General features: G+C 37.6%; 1 protein-coding gene and 1 pseudogene across 2 annotated transcripts in view; one reads left to right on the top strand and one right to left on the bottom strand.

Annotated features, from left to right (window-relative positions):
- CRYBG3 (crystallin beta-gamma domain containing 3) overlaps nt 1-27,898 on the top strand; it is a 92,466-nt gene that overhangs the window by 13,118 nt on the left and 51,450 nt on the right. For both annotated transcript variants that reach the window (XM_016156487.2, XM_016156488.2), the window contains exons 2-7: nt 1,575-1,641; nt 15,094-15,524; nt 17,465-23,645; nt 24,966-25,010; nt 25,250-25,365; nt 26,323-26,470. In XM_016156487.2, coding sequence (XP_016011973.2) covers nt 1,575-1,641; nt 15,094-15,524; nt 17,465-23,645; nt 24,966-25,010; nt 25,250-25,365; nt 26,323-26,470 — 6,988 coding nt within the window. The remainder of the gene's footprint in view (nt 1-1,574; nt 1,642-15,093; nt 15,525-17,464; nt 23,646-24,965; nt 25,011-25,249; nt 25,366-26,322; nt 26,471-27,898) is intronic.
- On the bottom strand, nt 4,763-4,881 carry LOC118602259 (annotated as a pseudogene).

The raw sequence follows: 27,898 nt of genomic DNA, 5'->3' as shown, positions 1-27,898 counted from the left end.
TCTTTCTATCTTTGTCTTTTGATCATTGTCATTGGTTTCTTGGATTCTCTGCAGAATTGAACTGGATTTGATGAATGGAAAATCTAGCATAAATCACATCCATCCCATTTGCTTTGGGTGGCCTTTATCTGATCTGAGCTATTAACCATCTTCTTTCAATTCCCTCTGCCACCAACTTTCATGATTCCAGATGTTTTTCCCCCGCTTTGTCATCCTCCTACTTTATGCTTGTCCCTTGCCTAAATACTAGTAGGACAAAGATCAAATTCTATAACAGGCCAGACAGGTTCTTCATAGTCTGGCATCCACTAACCTCTGGTCTCATTCTCATCTTTAGCAGGATTACCTCTGCCTGTCACAAGTTTCTGAGCTCCAGTCTTATATTAAAAACAAAACATGATTTAATGAGGATGCCATATTCTGTATTACCCCCTGCCTTTGTACCTCCTCTGTGGGCACCTTGCTGAGCAGGCAGCATTGCCGTTCCTTGATTCCTCTGTGCTCCATAGCACTTTGTTCATTCAGCAGTTAAAACTTGTACTAAACTGAAGTATTTGTTTATATATCAGTCTTACCTACTAGGTTGAGTTTTACAAAGCCCCCGACCTACTAGTTCATAGATCCTCAAGGCCAGGCACAATCCCCATCATATCAAGACAGTCATGATACTTTTTAGAGTAGAGCTACTCAATTTAGGATTATGAAAGTATGAAAATAAGGTAACATGAATATAGAAATAAAATTTTTAGAGCTGAAATGTCTAATAGGCAAAGTAATTTATTATGCCATCTCATAGGGAGTCTGTGAAGGGAATCCAGACAAAATTAGAATTGACTCTCTGGGAAATTAGATTCTTAGGGTGCCATCTGGAACACACCTGGGGCTAGATAAGCCTGCATCTATTTTGAGTATTCCCCAAACTTGCTAGATGACCCTATATGCTTATAAAAATTTTTCCGAGTAGAAGTTACTCCAAATAATACTCAGCATAGGCATTAGAAAGATCAGGGTATGTAGAACCTCAATATAAAGAAAAGCTAGTACGTTCCCAGATTATAATAGTTGTACATCAGTGTGCCTTTGTTCAAGTACATCATTACTGTGATGCTGATTATCAACACAAAATATAACAGTGGACTCAACAAAAATTTCTGAAGCCTGGATGAGCATTTAAAAAAAATTTTCAGTTACAGTTGACGTACAAAATTATATTAGTTTCAGATGTACAACGTAGTGTTTAGACATTTACATAACTAACGAAGTCATCCCCCTGATAAGTCTAGTGTCCATCTGACACAGAATTATTGCAAAGTTATTGATTACATTTCCTATGCTGTACTTTACATGTTTGTGGCTTTTTTTTTATAACTGGCAATTTGTACATCTTAATCTCGTCTCCTTTTCTGGATGAACATTTTTTAATGTGTTTTTCAAGTCAGCATATTCTAACATTTTGTTTATTCATCTCTTAAGCATTGCAGATAAAGGACCTGCCAATTTTTGCTTTAAACACAAAAACTATGATTTTAATAATTCTATTTTCATTTCAAAAGAAACTGGTTTTTATTTTTCAGTGTTGAAAATGAGCCCTTGAGCACAAGTCAGAAAAAGGAAAATGTACTTTCATCAGAAGCAGTAAAGGTACAGTTTTAAATATTATTTTATATTAAGGAAATATTTTTCTTAATTTCTGCTCATTCTTTTAGAGTCTGTCATCTATTTTACATTCCAGAAAAAGCACCATACTATTACTTTATGTGGAAATCCAGATCAGCAATATCAGACATTTGCATCTTGAGTTTGGGGGGCGAGTGTGTGGAGGTGGGATGAGAAAGGCACTGAGGGAGGTGAGAGGGTGTGGTATTCTTATCCCAGCTTTGCCACTCACCAGCAGCTTGTCCTTTGTGTGGCCTTCAGTCGAGGCATTTAACTCCTTTGTGCCTTGGTTTTCTAATCTGTGAATTGGATTACCTGACCTCCACAGTCTCTTTTCCCCGGGAAGTTCTTTGATTTATGTAGACTTTTTCAAATGCTGCTGACAACTAATAGTGCCTGTAGGGGTAGAAGTTAATAACAGGTTCTTGCATGTCATTAGTATCCAATGACATGTTTGGTCAGCTCACATATGAATTGGCTTTCTTTGTATCTGCAGGACAAGCTACACACCTACCTAGTTACTAAGTGTGGTTAAAAACCCTTGAGAATCACTAAACCTTCTAACATTTCTTTTTACTCGTAAATGATTTCCTGTAAGTTAGATGTTTGTGTTGTTTGATGATATGAGGCCAGATATGTGTTCAAGTTTTGGTAGCTGTCCCACATTCATAAAGTTTGGTCTGAGTTCCTTTCTTTTAACATGATTTGTTACAAAGAGAGAGCTTATACCTTCCAGGAATTTCAGGATAAGTTAGCTTGGTCAGTGGAAGGATCAGAAAGTCATCTGAATTTGTCATTACTGATATGGGGCACTTTTAAATATTATATAAGGTTCAGAAGCATTAAATATGGTCAAGATAAAGCTGTTTTTATTTTTTAGTCCTGCCTCTCCTATCAGTGTAAATGATATAAATATTAGAAAATCAGGTCCTGAATTTTTAAAAAAAACTTTATCGAAAGAAAAAAAATCAGCATCTCCTTTTATCTTTCTTTATTCCTTTGTGAGTTTAGCTACAAAATCCTGCTCCCAGGTTTTATAACATCTTGAACCTACTCTTTTGCAGCCAGTTGTTAGCCAGCCTGCTGGTGTATCACTGCATGAGCTCTGTAGCTTGCTTCTTCTCCTTCAGTTTCTACATGTCTCCAGTTGCCTTACTTCAAGATTTTCACGTGTAATGCTATGCATACAGCCTTGCCCTTGAATTGCTTCACAGAAAGTATGTTACTTGTGAGATCTCAAACTTCGAAGTTTCTTTAGCTACCAGCTCCTGTCATTCCATTTCTTAATCTCTCATTGCCTATGTATCCACCCGTCACCTTTACTAAACCTTCTTTGTTCCTTTCTTCTCTTTTGGCCTACACTTGTTTCTCTACTTGGCTTGTAGCTGATAGTGTACTTCAGCCATAATCTCACTGTAAAAAACCTTCTAGTTTTCATATTTGTCCTTGAGACTTTAATTTCGGTAGTGTTACTTTCTACGTGCAGAGATTTCATCTAGAAAGTCTCATCTTTGTGGATTCAGTAAATATAAATGATGGACAAATATCATTTATATGTGGCTGGCTTGTCATGATTATCTTTTTCCATCCATTCTTAATATCTTGTTTCGAGTGTCCAGGATAATTTCAATTTGGGATCTAGGTCCCTAAAGTAATATGGCTCACAGTCATGAGACTATTTTTCTTATGATTTGAGGCCTATAGGATTAATTACATATGGGCAGTCCAGTTAGCTCGTAGAAAGGGCACCACGGCAGTCTAACTGGGGTAGCCTGAGCATTTTGGCCCATGTAACATTTTTTTTTTTTTATCTTTTGCAAACTACCAGTAGGATTTCTTCAGGGACCTTTTGCTGTCAGGCATCAAAAATAAATATTTAGAAAATACCAATAGTCAGCCCTGTATCTTGGGGATAGGGAGAAGGGGTTAGCAACAATATTTATGAGTTTATGTTTTAAATAGTCTCGATTTAAGTTTTTTACATTTAGCAGGTGTCATAAAACGTGCATTTGTTTTCTTTCTAATGAAGTTTTCTGAAACATAGCACTCTACTGTAATGTGTTATTTTTGCCATGCTTCCATCTTAATAACCCAAATTTGATAATAATGCTGTCTGTGATAAGAAAAATGTACAGTTTTTCTCTTCGTCTGAAAAGTAACAGACATATATAACAAATATTCTTATACATTTCTTTTTGCATTTGCCTTTGAGATACCAAATCAGGATGTTGAAGATTGGTTATGAGTTTAAGCTGCAAAAATTAATTATTTTTCAAACAACTAGAGAGTGTAGAAGCTTATAATATCTTTGACCGTCATTAGATACTTAGCTCTTAAAATATCTCTCTCTCTCTCTCTCTCTCTCTCACACACACACACACACACACACACACACACGTGCCACTTAACAGAGGATACATTCTGAGAAATGTGTCATTAGGTGATTTTTGTCATTTTCGAACATCAAACGTTGATGATATAGCCCTCTGCACACCTAGGCTGTATGGTGTGGCTTATTTCTTCTAGGCTGCAAGCCTGTATAGTATCTTACTGTACAAAACAATGTGAGATTAAATCAAACACAAAAGATGATGCAATCAGGAGACACAGTAAACGCCAGATGTATGAGGTTGCTGCTGGTATAATAACACGGTATACTGTTTTCAGCAACCTTTTTTTTTTTTTTTTATAAGTAGAAAGAGTACACTCTAACAATAAAAATGTAGTAAATACAAAAACTGATGATAGAGTCATTTACTATTAAGTATTACGTATTGTACATAATTATATGTGTTATGTGATTATATGACTGGCAACACAGTAGGTTTGTTTATACCAGCATCACCACAAACAGCTGAGCAGTGCCTTGCACCACAGCATTATGAGGGCTATGCCTCTAGGCGATAGGGACTTTTCAGCTCCATTATAATCTTACGGGACCACTGTCATACACATGGTCCATTGTTGACAAAAATGTTATGCAGCACATGACTACAAATTTTGTTGTTTTGCTAACATTGGTAGCTATTTCTAACACTTGCATCTACCATTTTACTCTAATGTATATATGTGTATATATACATATATATATATTTTTTTTTTTACATGCCTACAGCACCTGGTCTTCCTAGGTGGTCTCTCATCCAAGTACTAACCAGGCCCGACCCTGCTTACTTTCCAAAATCAGATGGGATCAGGCGTGTTCAGGGTGGCATGGCTGTAGACTCTGTAATATGTTTTTGTATTAATCTGTTTTTTATATCTAGCTGGCAAAACTTCCAGTCACTTAGTCCACATTTTACCTTTATTTTTCTGTGCAGTCTTCTGTTGTAGCCCTAGACTCTTGCTTCATTCATATCTATTGTTATTTAAAAGAGAGGAAGGCATGTTATAATGCCTTGCTCCCTTCTACCTACTTCAGAAGAATATTCACTCCTTCCTCTCTTTCAAGACTAAACTCCCTAAAGTCCCTGGCAAATGATATTTGTCTCTTACTACCTGCTTTTTCTTGGACCTTGCCTTGACTATGTTCATCCCTCCATTTCACTGGCTTGTTCTGTTTCTTTCTAAATACGTAAAGTTAAAACATAATTTGGTTTTTCTTTTGGTGGGTATTCCTTTCAGTCTGTCATTTCACTTCACTCCTACCTTTTACCCCAGAATTACTTAAGAAAGTCTGAATCACTGTTTAATTCTTAATGCTTTCTCATCTGACTCCTGTCTCTCTCCTAGTTCCCTCAGGCATGGGAAGCCTAATATTGTGCATGGAACGCATGTCAGAGAGACTCAGAATAGTTGTTAAATGAGTGAAGGTTGTTCCATGGAATGGGTGACTTTTTGCTAACCACGTTCAATGACTTTTTCTTAGTTCACTTGATTTTTTACGTCTTGTCTCCTTTCCAGAAATTTTCTTTTTTATCTTTGCTTCCTTGATATTGTACTTTCTTGTTTCAATTTTTGCCTCTGGCCATTTCTTCCTGTTTCCTTCTCTGATTCTCTTCTGGTTAAATTACTTTTCTTATAGATATTTCTCAAAGCCTTTAGCCCTTCTCAGCATCAGTCCTCCGAAGTAATGCTTTCGATCTTATTGCTTCATCTTTTGGCTCTTAGATCCTTACCTGTCATCCCTCTTGAGCTCTAGACTTGATTTTCAATGTTTAAGACATTTCCACATGGATGATTGTCTTTGTGACCTCACATTCAGTCTGTCCAAAATATCAATACCTTCGAGATGTTCTCTCCATATTTGGTTGGGAGGTGGAAGTGGTAGAAAGTTGGGAAGATCATTTAACTGCCTGGGATGGGGCTCAAGTACTCCATTTGGAGGGTTTTAACCATATTTGTCACTTTTAATCCCTTGTCTTACACTGCTAAGTGGTACCTAGGGTTCTCAGATCATGAGCTTTTTCAGGTTGTCCACGGGGTGGATCATTTGCCTTATGATCAGAGTTTCCCATTGCAGACACGTGAGTAGCAGCTTTCTCTGGTCAAATACTGTGCCTCCATCTGCCTTTGCCTTCTAAACCCTTCTGAAAATTCTTATCCTCTAATATGTACCCTCTTCCTCGCTTTGTATTTATAACTTAAGGGAAAAAAAAATCTCTTTAGTGTCATTTTAGAGCGTTTTATACAAGAGATGAAATCAATGTGTGTAGTTTATCTACAGTATGAATCAGAATTTTAGTCTCTTTTTATAGTTGAAGAAAGTGAATCTCAGAGATTGTCTCACTTGACAAAATTCACACTGTTAGTGAGAAGAGGCAAGAGAATTCATAACCAGTTCTATACCATAATGCTTCCCGTTTGTGAACTTAATTTGTAAAATGTATTCAGAAACTAAATTTACCAAAAAGAAATCCTATTAAATTAAAGGCACTATGGTAGTAAGTCTGTTTTCAGAATTGAGTCATGAGTTAAATAAAATGAATTAAATCTAGATCATAGGTTATAGAGTCTCCAACCCAGGTCTAAATAACGTAATGGTTATCAGGCTTGTTCTCAGTAGGTCAGCATCTGCTTTATCTAAAGTTTAACTCTTGTTCCATTTTAGAATTGTTCCCTATAACTAATGGTACAACTTTGATGAATGTTCTGGCATCTTATAAAAATTTAATTGTTCTTGGAACTTTGTGTATAAACAGAGTGAAGCAAAGCTGTCCTGTTGATGGCTGGAATGAATTGACTGGAGCCTCACAGTCAGCCACTGTTCTCTGTCTACCATGGCACCTTTTTGGAACAGTTGTAAAATTATATGTGCAATGATGGAAAGAACACTGTCTTTGGAATTAGACATATCCGGGCTTAAATCTCAGATCTCCATGTGGTAGCTTTGTAACCTTGGAAAATTTACTCAACCTTTCAGAACTTTGGTTTGTTGATTTGTAGTGGGACATGTCCAATCCTTATTGCACAGAAGTGTTTTTTGAATTAACTGAGGTAACATGTACAGCACTGCACTATGCCTGCACAGAGTAGGTAGGTAGGAAAAGTTGCCTTTTTGCCATATAAAGTCTAGCCGAAACTTAGAAATCTCTGCTTGAGAATGGGGCTGATTTTTTCTGGGTGAATAGTATAGAAATCAGATATTAGAAACATTGATTCTCTATAACATCTGAAAAGAAGACATACATGAAGGTATACATATTGAACTTTAACTAGAAGCCAAGAATTCCCACCCTTTGATCGCTTTCATAAACACTGAGAGCTATCATAGTGCCTGAAGTGGAGATTGCACTGTGTGTCACTATGCAGTCTAGATGATGAAGGAGACAGTCACGGATTAAGCCTATCAATCAGTGTGGCTAGTGCCAGTCTGGGGCCTTGATGTCTCAAGAGATCTTAGGTGTTGAATGTGTTCTATCTGGTTTGATTTTCAGCAACAGCAACCTATCACGGACCTAGAATGGTCTTACTTTGCGGTCAGTTGGAGTATTTTATCGAAACGGAAACTGAGTATAAAGGGTCATGTACATGCTCTCGATTTTTATGAGTAAATATTGCCTCCATGAGTGCAGTACTAATTTGAGAACATTAGAGGGAGCTCAGAAAGCTATCATAGAATTAAAAACATTTATTATTCTGGCCCAGCATTTTCATTAGAGAAGTCTTCATACCGTAACAGAAAGGAATGGCTTTTTATCTTAACTTCCCTTTTTTTTTTTCTCTGTGTTCCCTGTCCTGCTAAAATGCACCACAGGTTACTCAATCTTGACCTCTGGAAATGATTCTACCATTTCGTTTCCCTCTCCATTGTGCCACGGCCCATCAGCAGCCCTGTGCACACCCATTGCTACTATATAGCTCAGATTTTTCTTATTTAGATTAGCAATTTTTAACCATTTTTTTTCTCTGACACATGATAGATCACTGTCTTGAGTCACCTATGTGGTTAAAGGCACTTATTTAGTACACTATGTGTAACTACATCCCTTTTTCAGAAATTACATGAGAATGAAAAACAGTAACACCACAGACATATAACCTTGATTACATTCTTAGAGCACTTTCAAACAGTGAGATTTCAGCTTTTAACTAATTTTAGTAACAAGTTATCTAAGACATCTCAGAAACGATCACAGCACTGGTGTGTCATGAAATAAAAGTTGCAGGTAATTTTTTGTTATGTTAAAAAATGACTAGCTTAGGGTTGATGATCAACCTGCTTGCCTGCTCTAATTTTTTAATGGAAAAATAATTCCATGATAAAAATACAATGTTATCTTTCAAGCAGAATTACTTTAACAATAAGATAAATGGCCCATCTTTGCTCCTTAACATTAGTGGTAAAATTCATTTATTGAAAAATATTGTTGATGCTAATATATGTCATTAGTCTATATGGAGTTAGACAACCTACCACAAACTAAATCCATTATGGTAAAGGTAGATAGTGATTTTTATTTAAAATTTTAGCACCACTTATAGTTAACTCAAGATATCAGTGATAAACTAATAAGTGTTTTCCTCAAAATTGAGGCAATTTCAACTATTGGTAATGAAATTTCAAATACTGCCAAATTTGCCAAGTAATGTGTTGTGGCCTATTAAGATGACCTATTAAGCAGCTGGCTTTGTATATAAATGCTTGATTTTAGTAACTTAATAATTTTAGGTAATAGTCCTCATGATGAAAGCATATGAATTTGTTTGCCTTCACCTTGTAATGACAGGGAAAACAAAAGATGTTAGGGCTGTCCTTTGAAGAACATATATAGGCAGTTTCCATTCTGGAAAAAAGCTAGAGTTTTAGTTAAGAACTTCCCAGGCAATGAGGGCAAGAGACAGTGGTCTCAGCAGTGAGAATAACACCATGCAAAAGCATACTGTAGTCAGAGGAGTGAGGAGAGAAGGAAAGAATGAAAGAGAGTGCATATGATGACATTAGACATTGCAAGTACAGTGAGTGGCAGGAGGTGAAATTAGAGAAGGACACAGGAGCTAGATCCAGCAAGACCTTGACTCCCATGCTGAAGAGTTGGGATTTTATCCAGATGGCAGCTCATGGCCACTGGAGACCTTTAAGGATGATCAAATTTGAATGCTCAAAGCTTGCCTGGGCTTGGTCTGGAGAATAGATTTGGGGACAGTAGGGGTAGAATTAAGAAAATGGGTTAAGTCAGTGCTGACAGTACTCTGGGGAGAGGCCATGGTGTCCTAATGTTTTGTATGATTTTTTAAAATAATTGAGAATGTTATAGTTTACAGAAAGTGGAAGAATAGAGACATAACATGGTCAAGTTCCATTTGGGATGTACTAAGTTTGAGGTTCCAGGAAGCATCCAGATGGACATGGATGTCTGGTTGATAACTGGATGTACAATCTGAACTGAGAGTACAAATCTAGGAATCATCTGTGAGGAATAAGATCTCATAAGATTATGAAGGTAAATCAGGACTAGTCTGGAAATCAGAGAAACATGATATAAAAGGGATGGCTAGAAGAACGTGAACTTGGAGGTGGAGAGAGTATTCGAAGGAGAAGAAGGGAAACCTCAGAGTGATGTCATGTAAGTCAAAGGAAGACTGGTCTTCAGGAAGAAATTTTGTCTCACATTCTGCAGACACATTGTATAAGATCAGGACAGAAAAAATATACACTGAATCATCACGTGAGACAGTGTCTCTGAGAGATGTGGTTAGAGCATGATTGGGGAGGAAACCAGCTTGCAGAGACTTAAGGAGTGATCGGGAGGAAAGGGATATATGGTGAGAGTTGATAACTCCTGTTTAGGGAGGTTGATAGTGAAGAGAAAGGAGAAGGTTGTCTCTGGACATAACACTTTTGGATGGTGGCCTTACTGAGGGGCAGATGCAGAACTGAGGTTCTTAATAAGGCATCAAGGATTATCAGGTGACTCTAGTGGGGGAAAATTAGCCTTGGGGAAGGGATTCCTTCTCGCCTTAATGCGAGGGTAAGTGAAGAAAGTAGGACAGATGCAATTGTGAATTGTTGGGAGTCTGAGTCTGCACAGCTGTGCAGATCCCTGTGGGTTTTTAAAACAAGAAAACTGGAATTTTTCTGGGTGAGGATGACCAAGAAACAAGGTGATTTGTTTGAGGTGATTCACCTTATTTGATGGTTGAATAGAAAATATACGAACTTTGACAGGAACTGAAAAGGACAGAGTAAGAGAGGAGAGGAGCTGTGAAGAGGCAGAGCTCGTGTGCTGGGTGCACCTACGTGTGGCAGTGGGGTAAGAGAGCTGGAAAGATCAAATTGTGCGAATACTGAGGAATACCTGAATTTGAGATTCAGAGGCAGAGTGATTAGGTTAGAGACAGCGTTAGCCCAAGAGGTAGGCAGAGTGAAAGTGGAGGTGATTGGAGTTAAGGGTGCTAAGGAATTGGGGACGGGGCAGGGTTAGGGTGTTCTGAAGGATCATCTTTACTATGTGCAATGAAGGTGGAGCTTGAGATAAAAAGATGACCAAGCTGGGTGCTTGAGACAGTAAAGGAAGAGTCACCTGACCCTTCCCTATTTTCCACTCAATATATTTTTTTTTTTGACCACAGTCCTTACTCCGTGTTCTTCTTGACTTGCTCCCCTGTGCCAGTCACCATCTTGAGACAGCACCTGCCACCTGCTACAAGTGACTTGCATTGATGATAAGCTAATGCCGATTAGACCCACAGATCAGTTTTTAACATCACCAGAGTGTAGGCTCTGTGAAAGCAGGGCTTTGGGTGTATTTTTTCACTTTTGCATCTGAGCACCTAGTACCTTGCTGTTCATTGTTTATTGAATGAAAAAATGTTTTAAAGTTTACATTGACCCTAACTGCTACTTAGTACACCTTGTTTCAGCCTATTGCTGCATTTCCCAGAAACACTCTTCTGAGTCTGCTCTATTTAGAGAGCTCTAGTCTTACTGCCACCTCTGCATCCCTCCTTTAGCTTTGTCATCTCTGCTCTGACTTTACTGAGGTCAGGGCCACTTGTTGGACCTTGCTCCTTGTCCTCTCTGCTTGCGGAATCGCTTAAGTTTTACGCTCTTCCTTCCCGCCTTACTTGGAAGAGGAAATGTCCCTGCTTCTCTCAAGGCTCTAATTTTCCCTTTGTTAGAAGGACTAGAAACTACTGTGCTCTCTAGCTCATCACCTTCTGCTTTTCTTTCTGGAACCTGCCATTTTTCCCTCTCGTGCAGCCATCATTTCCTTTCCAGCAGGTACAAAGCTGATCCACAAAACAGGAAGAAAAAGCCAGTTTTTTCTGTCCTAGACCTTAAACTTTTGTCTTACATGGTTTTTTTCTAATTTAAAAATCTTTCAAAATGTTCCCTTCTGTTTGCGATTGTTCTTGTTTCCTTGCTATCATCTACTCATTGCTTAACAGCTTGAGTTTGGGGCTGTGTTCACAAATTCCTCAGCTGTTATGACAATCTCTCCTGCATTCCTAGGGCTTCGCTATACTCCTCATTTACTAATCCAAAAAATATTTGAGCATGTTTGGCTCTTATTGTCAGGCACACTTCAAGGTGCTAGAGATACTGCAATGATTAAAACAGACAAAAATCTTTGTCCTTGTGGCTTTTATTTTCTTGAAGAAGAAGCAGATACGAAATAATTTGAGCGTGTGTGCATATGTGTATGTCTTTGATACTGACAAGTACAAAGAAGAACAAGCAGAGAGGAATCGAGATAGATTCAGAGTGAAGTTTATTCTTTTAGATAGGGTGGCCGGGGATACTTCCAATGAAGAGACTTTTAAGTAAAGGTCTGAAGGAGGTGAGGGGCAGCAAGTCATATAGCTGTCTGGGGGAAGAACGTTCTAAGCTGAGAGAAGTGCCTGGGAGTGTGCCTGACATTTCAGAAGACCAGTGACAAGGATCTTCTTCACTTTTCCTGGCCTTGTAAGGGCATTTGGTATTTACTCCCTTTGTTTCTGGTGGGGGGCGGGGGGGGGGGTATAAAAAAAATTATTTTGGCCTTTTGACTTTGGAGACCAGTATTCTGGAGGGGGTGACCTGATCTGGTTTCAGCCTTCTCTGTCTCTGATTTCGTCTCTTCTTTGTGCCTGCCTTTTAATCTTTTTGCCCTAGGGCTCTTTGATTGGTCCCCCTTTTCCTCCGCACACACTGTGTATTGCCAGATTGCATTCTTAAATTATGCTTATGACTTCTTACCAGTCGTACATCACCAGGGAACCAAAATTGAACATGTTTGCTATCTAAATAGTTTGTTGCCCTCCCCCTCACCCCATCCCCACAAAGACCCTAATCTTATCTCCTCTTCTATTTCCCATATCCATTTTTGGCTTAACTACTCAAATAGTTGCCCAATTTAGAAATTTACTCTTGTATGACTTCGTTACCCCTCACCTGCCACTTCTGATTGGTCATCTTATCCGTTTCATTCTCTGTCATCTGTGCCCCAGTCTTCAGCCATACCCCTGCCATAATAAACAGTATTTCACACTGTTGTGTCTTTGTACGTGCTATTATTTGTGTCTAAAATGCTATTCTCACCCCTCGGGACCAGCTCAGTTGTTAACCTCTCTGTGGTAGATTCTCCCCATCCCAAGTCAAGTTCCCTGTGTCCTCCATTGTGCACATACCTCCTGTAAGCCCCACACAATGGTATAATGATGAGTATCTTACTGGACAGTGAACTCCTTGAAATCACAGCTTTCTTATTAGTATAGATGCTTTTCTGTATTTCCCTGTATTGGTCACAGAGCAAAGAGAACAACAGATAGATTGATGAATTTGAACATAAGGGTACTGCATAATATATTGAGTATGAAGGAAAAAAAATTAAATTCCTAAGATGTGTATGTCTCCATCAATAGCCTTTATGTTTTATTTGCAGAATTCCAACATCTTTGAGAACAACTGGAATCAATGTTTTGTCAGCATTTGCTTGAATCATGAGTACTTTCATTCTACTTGCTCGTTGGAACAATGGCAGATAGCCTGGTTGGCAAGCGACATTGGCCATGGTTTGCGACAGGCTGAACTTTATTGTTGTTTAAGCTGAGGGCAAAGAGCAGCCGTCTTAGCGCAAACTTAAAAGTCTTAATTATGTAAATATATAATTTATTGTGTTTACTTTGAATATCAATGTTCTTTTCTACTAGTTTTTGTTTCTAAATTTAGATACTTTTTTTCTGGTTGAAGGTATTTTAATTACTGATAAAAATTTCTCAGATTATAGGGAAAAATTAAAACATTTTAGGAAACTAAAAAAAACTCTGGTAAGCTGAAGATACAGGAATTCTGGAAAAGCAAAGAATCTGTAAGTTGAAGGGAAGGAGAAACCAGTGATTTTTTAAAAAAATTATATATATAACTCTAAAAAGATTAAACGTGAAGGCTTTTGTTAGTTTAGCAAAATGTATCTTGTTCAGAAACTAGTCTATTGTACTTTAAAGGGAACTGTCAAGTAAAAACAATTGAGACAGTAAAATAAATATTATTTTCAACAAATCATTTGTCTAGAGATTTTATTGATAGTTAAAAAATGTTAATTTCCTTGTTCTCTTAGTTTTCCCTTTTTAAATCTGTTGCCCTAATTTCATAAGACTCACAAGTTATGTTAAGATCTTAACACATAGAAAAATGTTATATGTTTACCCAGAAATACCCTCTGATACCTAAGGTGGGAACAAACTTAAAATATCATTTTCTTGAAATAAAATTTCTGGGATAATGAAGTCTAAACGTTTTCTCAGCCTTTCATATGCTAATTTTTTTGGGTTAGTGGAACAGGCCTTTAAACCATTTTGAATTTGGATTAAAACACTGAGCGAGGTGAACAAATGACACCATAATTAGAGTGCTCCTGCCTTTTCCAAGATCAACTTTTCACAGAACTTTGTCCTGTGAACCTGCAGTGCCCTAAGGTGCTTTTACCTTAGTGTCCTGCTTTTTCTGACTCATCTTTGAGCTTTCCTTTTATAAGCACTAGTGATCATAACATCTGACATGTTGTCAGGCACACATTCCTTTTACAAGTAGGTGAGTGAGCATGTTTGGAAGGCAGGGCGAGTTGGCACACTGGCCTAAAGCTAGTGAAGCCTTAGGGAAGAGTGTGAGGTGGAATACCAGCATGCTCTTTGCTATGGCAGCTCAGTCTTTCCTCACACAGAGTATACTTGAATAAGTGTGCTTTTTAAGTACTTGTTTACGAGCTGATAAAATGCACCTCTGGGAGTGTTTAACGTCTGCAAGAATTCCCAGCAGTGTCCACAGTTTGCATTAATGCACATATCAGAACTTTGTGTTTACTATGAGGAGGTCATAGTGGGCTTTCCTTCTGAACTGATGTACCACATTGCTATCTTTCATCTTCCTGAGGAACAGTTTTCCATAATGTGGCAGCTTCATGGGTTAACACAGTGCTGAAATGACGGTCGGTTTAGGTGTTATTTGTCTAATGTATTGAATATTTGAAAATACTGTTCATTAGCTCTATAATAAGTCCAAATTTAAATACAGATGAGGTTTGCCAAGATCTGTTCCTTATCTCTCCATATTTACTCTCACTCTTCTCATTTTGTAACCTAACCTCTCTAGTCATATTAAACTCCTTAGAAGCGGATACCTCACTAAACACAGAAGGGGAGAAGGGAAAAGGTGGAGCGGGGAGGGAGAGAGGGGACAGGGAGGAAAATACACAAGTATCCTCATACTCACTTTTTAGGTCTTCTTCAGAGGGTGCTTCCTCTGCTTTCTCTGCCACCAGATTTGGACTAGTTACTCCTGGTCTGAATTTCCATGTGTGCTGTACTTCTCCATTGGTGACATTTAATATATATCTTTGTGAAAGTTGTGCTGACTGTACCCGTCAATAGATTGCAAACTCACCAAGGGAATAGAAGCCATCAGTCTTATTCATAAATGTATCTTGGCGTCTAGCTCAGAGTGTCACGTAATAAATAGGTTATCAATCTGTGTTATTTTTTAAATGATGAGGCTTGTTCTCCATTTTGTTTTCAAAGATTCCCCAAAGTGAGGACAAAAGGAACCATGCTGAGAAGCTAATCACCCTTCCATTGCAGGAAGATTCCAAAAAGACAAATGACCTTTCCAGTTCCACTTCAGATAGCAAAATAGGAGAAAGCGATCGACAGCCAAAAGAAAGCTTTTTTCATTTTCTTGGTAACTTATTCAATATCTCAGGAAAATCATCTCTTGGTGAACCCAAGCAATCTTCTTTGAAAGATGACCATGACAAAACTGAGAAAGAGTTACGAAATCCCAGTGACTATCATGAGGAAAACATCAAAAAGGAGGGGGAGATTTTCAGTGTCCCCCTGGGACCCCAGGCATTTCCAGCAGAAGAACAAGAGTCTAACTCAACTGAATCCTCAGATGCCTTTTCTTTGGATACAACACAAGACAGTGAACAGGAAACCAGTGATTTGATAAAGTAAGTTTAAAATTTACTTGAGCCAAAAATTTGAGCTTTTGGACCTAGCTTTTGATCCTTAGTTCTACTTTTACTAATTTAAGGGACTGTAAAAGGTATTCTGGAATGTACTTGCTACTAGGTAAAAAAAAATTATATGATTCTGTGTAATCTAGGCTCTTGTGAGCCTCTTTTGGGCGCTAACTCTGTCATAGTACAAGATTTATTTCTAATTTAAGACTTCCCCAAATGGGTGTATTTTCTATTGTTTGAACCTTTTTTTTCCTGTATTAGGAAAGGCAATGTGTTCAGTGTGTTCATTCTGGGAACAGAAGTCCTAAGATTTGTATTCATTTTCTGTCAATATCTTTTCTTTGTGGAATATAATTATAGAGGTTAAGAAAAGAAATTAAATTGACTCTATTTGTAAAACTAGCCTTTTGGACCTTTTCTATAGGCTCTAAGAAACTGAACTCTTCCACGAATTTAAGGAGCATTTCACCACTCCTTTTTTCTTTGTTTGATTAAGCAGCAGGCACTAACTTGTTTTTCTTTTACTCAAATGAACTAGAGGAAATATTTTCTTTTTTTTTCCCCCTTTTCAGTTACAGTTGACATACGATAATAACTTCAAATGTACAGCATAGTGGTTATACATTTATTTTACTTACAAAGTGATCTCCCTGATAGGTCTAGTACCCTACACAGTTATTACAACATTGTTGACTATATTCCCTGTGGAGCCCACGATCACTTGGTTATACTGGGAAATTCCACAGGAAGAAATTCATCCACCACAGCTACTGCAATCTTTGGACCTGTTATTTTTTAGCTCTAAGAAAGGCGATTCTTAAGAAGAATGGAAAAGATCACGGGGACTCCCACTTTGACTGAGATAACAGGTTTCCTCCAGCTCAGCTCTAGAAATCCTACAGATTATCAAGTTTTAAATTACAATTTTAGTAATTTCCTGTTTAAGACTGTCAATTTGTTTAGGAATTTTCATAAAAAAGTCGAATACCATTTTGGTTAATTGTTTATTTTGATATGATTAAAAGCTGCTTGTAATTAACTTTAGATATTTAAATATATCTGGAGAAGACGACAATTTTGAGAATCTGAATTTTTAGTATTAAAGATGTTCCTTTCATTTTGTGATTTGAATTTATTGCCAGCAAGGATATATTTTAACATTGCGATGGCAGTATTTCAAATATAAAATGTTATTTAAAATTAAGAGTCTATACTTTCGAAATTATTTGATTTCAGTCTCACATAAAAATTTCAATTATTTTAAGAAAGTGAATTAACTGAAGGTTTTGTGTTGTCTTTCTCACATAAAAATGCCCTTTTTTTCTTGATATTTTTCATAATCAGAGTGTATTAACAAGGGTTAATAGTTTAATTTAGACAAGTTAAGAAAATATAATGCTGTCCGTTGCTATAGTAATAAACATTTTGATCACTATTAACACAATTTTCAAAATTTAGACAAGTTATTAGCTATATTTTGAAGTATATTTAAAAGAAATCTTCATCAAAAGGCATTGTTAATGATTTCATCTTCACTTAATTAAAAATAATAAATGGCTTTATAATTGTTTTTATAGTTGACTCTGCAAATTTTCTTTTTAATATCCATAAAGCCTTAAGTACACCAGTTGTGTAATGTTTTTTAGGTTTTTTTCCATACATCATTGCATGCTTCTTTGTAACTTATAAATTCTTTGAAGTTTTATAATTCTTATATTTCAACAGATTTTATCCATCATGAGAATCTCTACCATCAGAGCTTTATTGTGATTTGAAAAAAAAAAGAACATGCTGGTTTTGTAGCTTTTCTTTATATAGAAAACTTAAAAGCCTTCCCTATTATGAGATATACTCCACCACAGTTTGAGATTACTGTTAAGTGTTACTAATTATATTTCCAGATATTCTCATGCTGTTTCTTTTTACAGACAAATGGATGACAAACCAGAGAGGCCTTCAGTAACATATGCAACGTATCAAGGCCCCAGACAAATTAGGAAATATTTGAAGCAACAGACCGTGTTAGAAACTGCGACTCCCTTGGACAGAGAAAATGAGAGTTCTAACTCTAGTACAAGCACACATATAAGCCCTGGGAGTGAAAGTGAGGCTGGGATTCTGCCATCTTCGTCATCATCTAGCACAGATGTATCTCTGAAAGGACACATGCTTGGAGGCCTGTTAGAAGACTCTGATTGCAGCAGAATAAATCTCAACACAGAAAGCCATCTGACAAATGACCCCAAAGTGCCAAATATTGCTTATTCTAAGGATGTTTTAAATAAAAATGTTCCTGGGAGACCTGAGAGAAGTAGGTCATCCCCGTCTTCTGTGACTAACTCCAACTCCACTGTTGGAGAACCTGACTCACAGGATCATTTGGGTTGTGTACCAGTTCCCCAGACAGATCAAAATTTGGTATACTCCACACTGTTTACAGGAAGTAACTGTAGCATTGTTCCTTGTAGGCCAGACTTTCAGAGGATATCTACACCAGAAACTACAGTAAAAGAAAACTCTGTGGTGAGTGATCGGACACTAGTGCAAACAGAAGAGCAGGCTGAGCCTGAGAGTCCTGCTATTTCTGACTTTTCTTATAGTAACTCTCATGGCAGCGACACTACCAAACAGGAAAGTACAGATTTGTCAAGTCCAAATAAGTCAGTTAGGCATGAAGATCTGCAGTTGCCAGAGAGTAAGTGTTCTGACAAGCATATCATAGATAACTCATCAAAGCAGGCTGCCAATCACACCAGCACCATTGCTCTTCAGAGACATGCTGTGACAGACACAGAACTTGTAAATGAAGGAAATAGGTTGTCTGCCCAAGATTTACAGAAAAAATTGGCTGTTACAGAAGTCAGGCAAGAAACAGAAAGTGTCTCAGTCGGTGAACCCACAACTTCAGGTCATGTAAAGCCTTCAGGAGATGGAATTGATTCATTACCCACAGGTACTGACCAGTTATTTATAACAGAAGCCAAAAAGCTTGATTTTGGTTCACATGGCAAAATGCCTCACAATCTCAGAATTAATCAAAAGGACTCTGCCGCTGTAAAATGTATCAGTGATTCAACAGTTGTAGCATGCGTAGAAAACAAAATAACCCCTGAAATGACTTTTGAACTTCATAGAAGTCACGTTTCAGAATCTCTTCTTGACTCGGAGAGTCTGCAACCAGCTGAAATACCACCTGATGCCAGAACATCTCTTAACGTTGACTACACAAAATCAAATTTCAATGCTTCATCTCCTACCTGTGTTTCTGGAGTTGGCATGCTGAGCAGGTTGGATATTCCTGTTTTAAAGAATGAGAGAGCTTCCATGTTCATTGAAACCGGGGATGTCAACATTGTTGGAATTTCCAGTCAGCCCATTAAGTGTCAAGAAGAAAATGTGGTGAATCATGTTGAGGCTATAGACAGGAAGAGTCTTCCAGCTTGCCTTCACCTTGATCATGCATCTGCAACTCTTGAATCCAGGGAAGCTCTTCATAGTGAAAAATGCCGGGTTCCACTAGATCTTCAAGCCAGTGATGCTCACTTAACTGGAGCAGACTCAAAATTTGAGTCTGAAAGCCTTTCTGAGGAACACAGTTCCGTATCATCTCAAAACCCTAATAAAGCAGAGTTAATGCTTTCAAATGCTAAAGCAAGGAAGAACACTATAGAGAAATCTGATTCTCTTTCCTTGGAAACCAAAATTGATAATGTTGCTAAAGTTTTATCAAAAGCCAAAGTTGGTGATCAGAACACTGTTCCTTTTGAGTCACAATCTGGAAGAGGAAAAACCGTAGCCCTCTGCAAGTTGTCTGTTTCCCAAACAGAGCCTAGAGACATTTCTCAGGATAAAATTTCTTCTCCATTCAAAATTACAGATGTGCCAGCAAAGCCTATTTTATCAGAATTAACTTCCCTAGAGGTTGAACAGGGCAGCGGTTTTAAATTGATGGATCATGATAAGAGTAAAGAGAAATATTCAGATGCTGTACTTCAAGAGAATTGCCAAGCTGAGGTTTCTCCTCCTGTGTCCAAATATCAAGGTATACAGGAAACAGAAGTGGAAGCCTTAGGTTATCCTTCTGGTTTTCCCAAAAGTAATACATCTGGGATTTTATCTCCTGTTAATGACGAAAAGGTCACCAGGCAAATGGCACAGAATTGTGAAGAAAACAGTGGTGTGATTTATCAACCTTCAGATATTTGTGGGACTAAAAAGATTTCTGGTTTCTCAGAAATGACAGAATTCAGCTTAACTATTGCTTGCCCAAAATTCCAAAAAACTGATAGCACAAAAGGAAGTTTGCCTTTTTCAGATTTTGATATCAATTTGGAAAAAAATGCTTTTGCATCTGAGAATTCAAGCTTTCTTAATGTTCCTTCTATGCTGAGATCAGAAAAGAAAGCTTCATCTCACAGAAAGAAAGAGGACAGTCCTTTCCTAAGTGATGTTATTCATAGTGTATCTTCCTCTATTAGCATTGAAGAAGTCAGCATGGTTACAAGTTCACATAATCTCCCAAATAATTTTGGTTCTGTAAAAGTTGCCAGAGATGTCACACATGAAGGGGCCTCCTTAACTGATCCTAATAGCTCTTATTTGGAATTTGCAACATCTGTCCCAACAGGAGAGGAAGTGACCCCATTTCAGGAACATTTTGAGATTTCTACTGGGAAGGCATCCCTTGACTCCCCAACTGCTGCCCAGTTTGACAATCCCATAGAAGCAGAGACTGGAGCAGTTGCAGGGGCTCCAGCGTCAGTTAACAGCTCAAGCCAGCAGTGTTCTGAAGCATCTGCTGAGCATATAGAAGCAAGGAAGAGAGCACATGACCCACTTTTGGACCTCAAAAGTGGTTTACTTAAAAAGGCTGATGCATTGATTGGTGAGATTTTTGATTCTGTCAGGGAAGAACTAAAATCCAGACACACAGTTGATACCTGCCAGGAGTGTATAGCTGTAGATGGCATAATGAATCCTGGTACCCTGAAAGAAGACGTCTCTGGAAAAAAACCACCAGAAGTGACACTGACAGGGATCCAACTGACAGAGCATTTGGAAGAGCAGGTCATGGAAAGCATGTCAGGAGCCCAAGGGGAGGACGAGGCCTGTGCTTCACCTACAGCTGGTGAGAAGAGTGTCCTTTTTGATTCTGATAGAGTGGATATATCTTGTTTGTTAGAAGATCAAGCTAGGGAATTAGTTAATGAGACTATTAAATCAGCTCGAGAAAGTGTAACAAATGATGCTCTTGAAGATACTGAGGGTACCTGGGATTCTGACCTTCAGGCTAATACTTCAGAAATTCTGAACAGTGGTAGTGTTAAGCCTCGTGACATAGGAAGGGAGTTCTCGGAGTCAGAACAGGCAGTAAATCAAAGCACATGTGAAATTAGCGAAAATAAAGAATTAAGTGGATTCTTATCTGTAAGTAACTTAATTAGTGACACAGAGTCAATTAAAGGAAGAGAAATTGTTCCCTACCAAAAACTCCCATTTTCTGGAAATACAGCTGAACAGTCTGATGATATAAACTTGCAAGAATCAGATACTATTTTATTAGCTGAAGACACATCCCATAAAGGATTAGATGATAGGGTAAAAACATATTTATTTCTCAAAGAGGACTCTAAACAGAAAGTGGAAATAGAATGTGTGGATAATCACAAAACTGGGACAGAGGATACCAGAACTCTTGTATTAAATTTCGGTTGGCCTCCATCTGCGAACGATGACATCCATGTACCTGGAACATCCAAAAGCAGTTTGTCCGATAGTCTTGTGTGTGTATCTGAGAAAGGCTTGCCAGGGCACAGTAGTAGAAGCACACCCCTTGCAATGTCAGAAGTAGGGAAAGTACACAAAAAGGATACTGAAGTAAATATAGGAAAAATTGAACTTATACCTTCCATGTTAGAAATGGGAAAAACAAACAAAAAGCATGCTCAATTTAATATTATGAAAAATGAGGCAGTCCTTCCTGTGTCAGAAATGGGAGGAATACATAAAAAGGATGATAAATTGACTATCACAAAAACTGAGCTAACAGCTGACGATTTTAAAATGCGAGAAGTATACCAAATGGATGCTGAGAGCTATATCGAAAAAACTGAGGGATTGCCTGCCATTTTAGGAATGGAAAAGGCTTATAAGATGGGGGATACTGAAAGGGATGTTGGCAAAACAGACACGGTATCTGTTATGTCAGAAGTGAAAACTATCTACCGAAAAGATGCTGAGGGAGTTACTGGAAAGACTGAAATGATAGCCACTACATTAGAAATGGAAAATATTTACCAAAAGCATGCTGAAGGTGATGTTGGTAAGGCCGGGATGACATCAATCATGTCAGAAATGGAAAATATCTACCAAAAAGATGTTGAGGGGATTACTGAAAAGGCTGAAGTGATACCTGCTGTGGTAGAAAAAGAAGGTGTTTCCCAGAAGGATGCTGAAGGAGATACGGACAAAACTGAGGTGATGCCCATTATTTTAGAAGTGGTAAACACCTACCATAAAGATGCTGAGGGGGTCACTGAAAAGACTGAGAGACCTATGTTGGAAATGGAAAACACTTACCAAACAGATGACGAGGGAGTTATTAGAAAAACTGAAATGATACCTTTTGCATTGGACGTGAAAGAAACACACAAGAAGGCAGCCCCTGCCTGCTCAGAAATGGAAAAGGCATGCAAGAGGGACACGAAAGAGATGATTGGAATGACTGTGTCCATGCCCTCTATGATAGAAATGGAAAGAACATTCCCAGAAGATTCTGATGGAACTGTCAGGAAACACCAAGTGTCACCTGTGGTGGTAAATGTGGGGAAAACATACGGAACAGGACTGGAATTGCCCATATCACAGGCAGAGGCCATGCCTCCTGTATTTGAAACTGAAAAAGCACCCCAAGAATATGCCGCTGAAGGGAGTATTGGAGAAATGGAGGAAGAACCCACTGAAATAAAAGAAGATTTGATAGCACGTGACAGTAGACTAGCTTCATATTTCAGGGGATATGAATCACCTACGTTAAGTAAGGATTATGAAGGATACCCAGCCTTAGCAATGCCATATTTTCAGCCTGCAGATACCATAGGAAAGCTAGACAAAAGACCATCTGTTACTGCAGTAGGTAACAAAATAAGAGATCTAGGCGATTATAGCAATGAAAAAGAATCTAAATTGGCCTTCCTTTCTCAGGATGAACAAGAACATTCTTCTTTTACTATATTATATGAAGAACCCCTTCAAGATGAAGATAGGTATGCTACTGCAGAAGTAAGAAGAACACATTCTCTTTTGTTTACTGATACATCCACCAACAGCATGCCTGTTGTCGCCTGTGAAAGGTCTGAGAGTAGAACTGACCTGGTCCATCATTTTGAAAAGGAGACCAAATTAGGTGAGACGGTTGATAGTGATAGTTCAGAAATGTTCTTATCAGTGGAGGCCAAAAGGTACAAAATTTATCCTTTAGCTTTGTCTCCCATTTATGAAGATGATAGCTCTCAGGAGGATGTTCTGTCCAGCGAAGTCTCACCTGGTCATCATGGCTCCACAAAATCCAGAGAGAGTACACACCAGCCGTCTTCTGTTTTATCACTTCTCCAGTCAGTATCAGAGCGTTTAAAGATGAATTTTGGTGAAGACAACAGGAAGGAGTTAGGGGAAGAGGAGGAAGAGGAGGAGGAGGAAGAAGAGGAGGAGGAGGAGGAGGAAGAAGAAGGATCTTTGCATAAAGGAAGTCTGAGAGCTAGGAGGAGGGAAACTGTTACTTTCAAGCTGCCAGATCCATCTATCATGTTTTACCCAGATGATGAGCAGGAAAGGACTGGAATTTCTAAGAATGTATATGTAAAGTCAAATGAACCTACTACCTCCAATCTGCAAATTGGTCTGTGGACAGAAAAGACTTCATTTCTACAAAAATCTGACCTTACTTCTAAACTACATTCTTCTTTAAAGAGTGCTTATCATCAATATGTGCAGACTTCCAAAACCCGTTCCTCAGAAAAAGGAGCCAGATTTGGTGGCACTTTGCAGGAACCAGTGTCAAAATATTTCCGTGCTCAAGACCACTCAGGCAGATTAAGCTTCTTCACAGAGGTAAGTTATTTTGATTATTAACTAGTGAAGTAGTTCTTTGGATCACAAAATGATCTAAAAGCTTATTAAGAAAATAGTTCGAGGTCGTGTAAAGACTTTTAAAAAGTATCAGAGGTTACTTTATTCTTTGGTTGAAGTGTATTATAATTCGTGTATTTTGCCTGAACTGTTAATTGAGAAAAAATTAAGTAAAAATTTAAAGGCAGAAAGGAAATTATGTTCCAGTTCTTCGCTTTATTTAGTTTTCAAACCGAAGTGACAACATTCTTAATCTCTCGGGGCACTGTGCGTGAGAAAATTGATACTTTGAGCTTATGTGTCTCATGAAAGTAATTTAAATTTTTAAAAATATTTTAAGTGTTTGCTTGACAACAACCTCTCACTGTAGTTGCTCATGTCGTGCATGCAGAGCAGGACAATAAACAGCCTAATTCAAAGAAAAAGCTGAAAACATTATAGTTGGAAAATGTTTTGAAATTCAGTTACATTTTAATTTGACTTTGAAATGTATAACTGTCTAATGTATAATATCCACTGAATGTGGGCCCTTTCCTTTCTGGCATTCTCAAGATTATGGAACTTTAAGATCCCCAAAGGCCTGCATCTTTGCCTGGATTAGCCTGAGGAACAAATAGTGATACTTGGTTACCAACCAATAGCTTGTAAGGCTAAGTCATTTAAAAGAAATGATGAGATTTGAAGAAATGTATTTTTAATGGTTTCTCATTGCCTACCAAATCAAGTGAAACCTCTTCACCCTGTGTCACACGGCCCTCCAGTGCTCTTTGTCCAGCTTTGCCACCTCATGCTCTGGTCACATACCCTGTGTTTCCTACCACCATACTTTTTCTCGAGATGGTTCCCTTCTGGGAATTTCTTTCCTTATTACCACCACCCCAGCCTGCCACAGTTTTCGCTTATGGAAATCCTGGTTTTCAAGGTCTTCTCCGTACCACTTCTTCAGACGAGCCTCTCACGAATCTCTCTCTACCATTACCTCACCTCCATGCTGGTGCCATTTCCCTTAATTTCCATAACCTGGCATTTTGTTTGTATTTTTTCCTGTGGGTTCAACTAGTCCCCCACTTAGAAGAGCCATGTGTATGCGATCATTCGTTTCTGCCTTCTAAGCTATAACATTCTTGAGAGCAGAGACAACACATTATTTTACTTTATATTGACCTTTGTATTCATTGTGGTACTTAGAGGTACACCTTGCACATATGTGATATATTGCCTCTGTGACTGCGAAAGAAGTTAACTGTATGTCTTTCAGTTGATGTTTCTTACAGCTTGCTGCTTCTTCTATTATTATTTCAGAGTATCGATAGACAAACTCTGAAGCATAACCCGAGACCTGGGAAGGTAAGCGTAAATTTTTTACGTAGACTAAGCTACGGTACGAAACGGATGGTTACTTTCAGGTTTGGGGAGTGTAAATACTTTTAACTGACTTAGAAAAGGATAATTTTACTCAAAGATCTAACATCTAAAGTAATGTTTACTTTTCAATATATAGGAGATTTTATTTTCTATATTCTAGGACTTTTTAGACTTTTAAATGCATTCTTAAAATTAGTTATTGTGCCTACTTTATGTTGCAGATGGTTATCTATGATCTCCATAGAAGTAAATATAAGCAAGAGGTCTACTGTAATGTTCGTGATGCTACATCATGGTCCTTTCCGAATGGGGTCCTGGTAAAAGTTGTGAGGGGCTGGTAAGAGAGCTCTTAAAATTTTATAGCACTTTTTCTTCCAAATTAAATGTGTTTTCTTGCTGCTTATGCTTTTGTATTTTTTTATTAAAGTCACATTCCCTTTCCTCTAGTTTTTTACAGAATATCTTGCAACATTATTAGTGTTTTATGATTTGTCCCTTTTATTTACTGTGGCAGAAAATATAGGCTTTTTTTTTTTTTTTTATAGTTCTTAAAGCCAGAGGTAAGTAGCAAGACCTAATATATACAATATATACAACCAATACTATTGTGTAATTGCATTATTAGAAGGACGAATTTGGCAAGTTGAGCTGAAGGCTTCACTTGAATGAAGCATAGCTTTGGAAATGAGTTCAAAATTTGTGAGATGCTAAGGAATGTGAAGGCCACATACTTAAAAGTTATTTGTTTAGCTGATATGCTCAAGAAGTAAAGGATTCTTTGATGTAAAAATGGGGGAAAACCTCATTTGTTCTTATGGACCATGTCCATGGACATGCTGGAGGCAGAATTTCTTTGCCCAATATTTTGGTTACACACTGGTCAGTATTCATATCATAACCAGTATGGTGTAGTGCTGTCTTCATGTAATAAAATGGGACACGTGTGCTCTATTATCCAGTGACAGGAAAATTAGGGTGGAAGTTGAATTCATAATTGTTAAGCTATTTTTAAATAAATGTATAACTTTATACAATATCTATAAAGTGCATGTCTACATAGAGGTACAGGCATAGCCATAGATGGAAAGTTGTGTGCACTTTTATTCTCTCTTATACTATTTGTCTATACTGAAATTAGGATACATCATCATTTCAAAAATAGGATTATATGCTAATAGTGGAAAATAGCCCAGATTTTAAAATGTAAATAGGTAAAATGACTTACTATCATTTGTTTTATGCCTCATTTCTTAGATAATTAATTAAAACTGGTTATGCTTTTATGTTTGTTCAGCTGGATTTTATATGAGAAACCACATTTCCAAGGTCAGAAATGTGTGTTGGAAGAAGGGGAAAAAGTGTTAAGTTGTGACTGGGTCCTTCAGAAGAGAAAGCATCCACAAAGAAACTTTGTGTTGGGTTCTATCAGAAGAGTCTTAAAGGTAACAGAACTGTTGCTTTTTTCTATTTTTTATTTTGTTTTGGCATGTAAAGCTATACTTTGGCCTAGTAGTGTTTATAAATAGTTGCTAATATTTGTGCTAATTTTATTAATCTTCATTTCATGTTAATGATAATCTTACCTTATACATATAAAGTATTAAATGAATGTTAATTTAAAATATTAACTGTAATAATCTGGCCCATAAAATGATGTCATTTATGTGTAGTTTTTGTTGTTTTTTTAAATAGTAGGAGTATGCCATCCAGGCATCTTTAGGAAAATAGTAAATGTTTCCAAATATATATTTTTCTAGTGTAGATTTGTACTCCTTAGTGAAGGCTGTGTGTGAAAGAGAGACAGAAAGAGGGAGAGAGGGAGAGATAGGTATAAGTGTTAGGAGAAATTAGAGAAGGAAGGATGGGAGGAGGAATGGAAGGTACATTGCTTTTTTTAATTTTCCGTTTAGAAAATATTTACTAACAAATGAGGACAGTCTTTCATTCTTAAAAACTATTTTGTGGAAAGTATTGTGATGGTTTAGAAGAGGGGTAAATTAGCGATAAGGACAGATGTCAGGTAAGGAGAGAATTCTCTCACGTATTAAGAGTTCCTTCAGCAGTAACATAGTACATAATTTATGCAGTTACTTTGTGACAGTCATGGATATATTTTTTCAATTATGAGATTTCATTTATTTGCTTAAAACATGAAAATTGGGGTAGATCCTATCATGAGTTGGATTGATATTTTTAAACTTTGATAGTCATAGATAGTATACAGAAAAATTAAAGATACCATACAGAAAGACTCATAAAAGAATGTCTACATGTATTTTATGTGAATTAATACTTACTGTAAAACTGTAACAAACCTGTCTAATATCTGTGTCCACTTTGGACCCAATTCTGTGATAGGCACTGGGAATAGAAATATTAGCTGGAGTGGGCTTCTTACTTCAGATTGCTTAAAGTCTAGGGGACAGACAGCTGTGTCACATGACCACATGATGTGAGAAGTGCTTTGCTTGGCCCTAAGTGTGCACAGAAAAGAGGTGCCTCACCTGGAGGAGGTGGTATCTGATTGGAATCTTGAAAGAGGAAACAGGAGGTGAATATTGGTGGCACTACAATGAGATTGTTGGCCACGTTGTAGAGGGCCATGTTCCTTTACAGTACTCCCTTATTAGCTAACACTAGAAATTGCTTGAAGTGAATAATTAGTTTGTAGGTGGAATCATCTAAGATTTAAATAACTTATGGTTTTGTGCCTTCCTTGTGAATGTGCGGCACCACGCCAGGCCTAGGGAGGAAGTACGATAAATAAGATACTGTGAAGAGCAGCCACCTCACCACCCAGCCTTGAGATCAAAACACAGTAAAATCAGGCAGAAAAACTCAATCTGTTGAGCATGGGTATATAAATGGAT

The sequence above is a fragment of the Rousettus aegyptiacus genome, unplaced genomic scaffold (assembly GCF_014176215.1).
Source record: "Rousettus aegyptiacus isolate mRouAeg1 unplaced genomic scaffold, mRouAeg1.p scaffold_m13_p_4, whole genome shotgun sequence".
Lineage (NCBI taxonomy): Eukaryota > Metazoa > Chordata > Mammalia > Chiroptera > Pteropodidae > Rousettus > Rousettus aegyptiacus.
The sequence above is the reverse complement of the archived record's forward strand: the minus strand, read 5'-3'. Positions and strand labels throughout refer to the sequence as shown.